Source organism: Vicia villosa, linkage group LG5, assembly GCF_029867415.1.
Source record: "Vicia villosa cultivar HV-30 ecotype Madison, WI linkage group LG5, Vvil1.0, whole genome shotgun sequence".
Lineage (NCBI taxonomy): Eukaryota > Viridiplantae > Streptophyta > Magnoliopsida > Fabales > Fabaceae > Vicia > Vicia villosa.
The window spans coordinates 159,696,404-159,697,794 of record NC_081184.1 but is presented as its reverse complement, the minus strand read 5'-3'; the positions used below and the strand labels follow the sequence as shown (position 1 = coordinate 159,697,794).

At 33.5% G+C, this 1,391-nt stretch overlaps 1 protein-coding gene across 1 annotated transcript; it reads right to left on the bottom strand.

Moving 5' to 3' along the window:
* LOC131607975 (large ribosomal subunit protein eL38z/eL38y-like) lies at positions 1 to 597 on the bottom strand. The gene is made up of 2 exons (XM_058879917.1): positions 444 to 597; positions 1 to 331 (listed from the first exon to the last, which is right to left on the bottom strand). Exons 1-2 carry the CDS (start codon positions 444 to 446, stop codon positions 125 to 127), a joined length of 210 nt encoding a protein of 69 aa, XP_058735900.1. The 5' UTR covers positions 447 to 597; the 3' UTR covers positions 1 to 124.
* Positions 598 to 1,391: the final 794 nt, after the last annotated feature.

Below are 1,391 nucleotides of genomic sequence, written 5' to 3'. Positions count from 1 at the left end.
TAAACGGAAAATCAACGTCTCCAATCATATAAAAGTAGAAATTACAATACCACAAAATCAAGTCACAAAACCTAGGGTTTCAATTCTCAAAAATGTAAAACAGAACAGATAAACTGAACTCAATCTACAGATCTTGAACAGTCAAACCGGGAGGAAGAGATTGCTTCAACTTATCAGCCTTATCAGTATCAAACACACAAAGTGTGTACAAATACTTCGAGCAACGAACCTTGAACTTCACCACATCCTTGCTCCTCTTGATTTTCACTGATCTCGCGTCCTTTCTACGCGCCGTCAGAAGAAAATCCTTGATCTCGTGGATCTGCTTCGCCTGCAAGTACCACAATTCAAAAAATTCAAATACGAAACGATGATCGTTGTAGATTCATTTACAATAGCGATTGATTTTTTCATGGAAATTATCGAAATTGAGTAGAACGTACCATTGATGCGGTTGTTTTGCGAGTTCTAGGGTTTCTTCCTCGCCTCCTTTGAAATCGCTTTATAAATGGTTGTTTGTTCTTATATAAACCCTAACTGCTAACGGGTACCCGTATTGTCTAAAGCCCGAAATGTAATTAACCTCTTTCTATGGCCCATGTTTATTCAGTTCTTTCTTTTTAAAATTGTGCTTTTTAATCGATTCTATTATAAGCACTTTCTGAAAAATGATTCTACAAGTGACTAATAGTTTGTTGTTTGGAGCAGTAAAATTATTATTATTAACATGAATTTGTATTTTATATTCTTACTGTCTGGTATGGTAATCACATGCACTTTTTACATAAAAAAAAGATAAACAATGAATCCTAAATTGATGGTATGGACTATGGTGTCTAATGTTTTTTAGGGCCTTGGAGCCAAATGGGTTGATCTTTATAATGATTTTTTTTTTTATGGGAAATACAATGGGGCAAAGTCTACATGATAGAAAACGAACTATATAAAATTATATGGGAGTTGTTCAATGCACCCTTAGTTGTACTCATACACCTCCATAAAAAATTATAAATATTTTCTAAAATATAGAGATGCACTTTTGAACGTACTTAAAAATTCACGCCCATGTATTTTGTAAGTGAGTTACCCTTAATTTTTTCATAAATTAGTATGGATGTGTATCTTCGTAAAAACTACGGAAATATACCTCCGAATGCTTTTTGAATGATATTATCGTGTCAGACATTCCTTTTTCTTCATTTCCATCAGAACTTACTCTGAACCAAAAAGAAAGTGCTTGTGAGAAACTCATTTCCATCATTTTTCAACCTTTCTCACAACTTATACTGCATTGTACCTAATCTAAGAGATTTCCCAATCTCTACTCCAGTCTATTCAATCCAAGAGCTTCCACTTCTCACATTTGATAAGTTCTTTTCATTTTTTTCTTT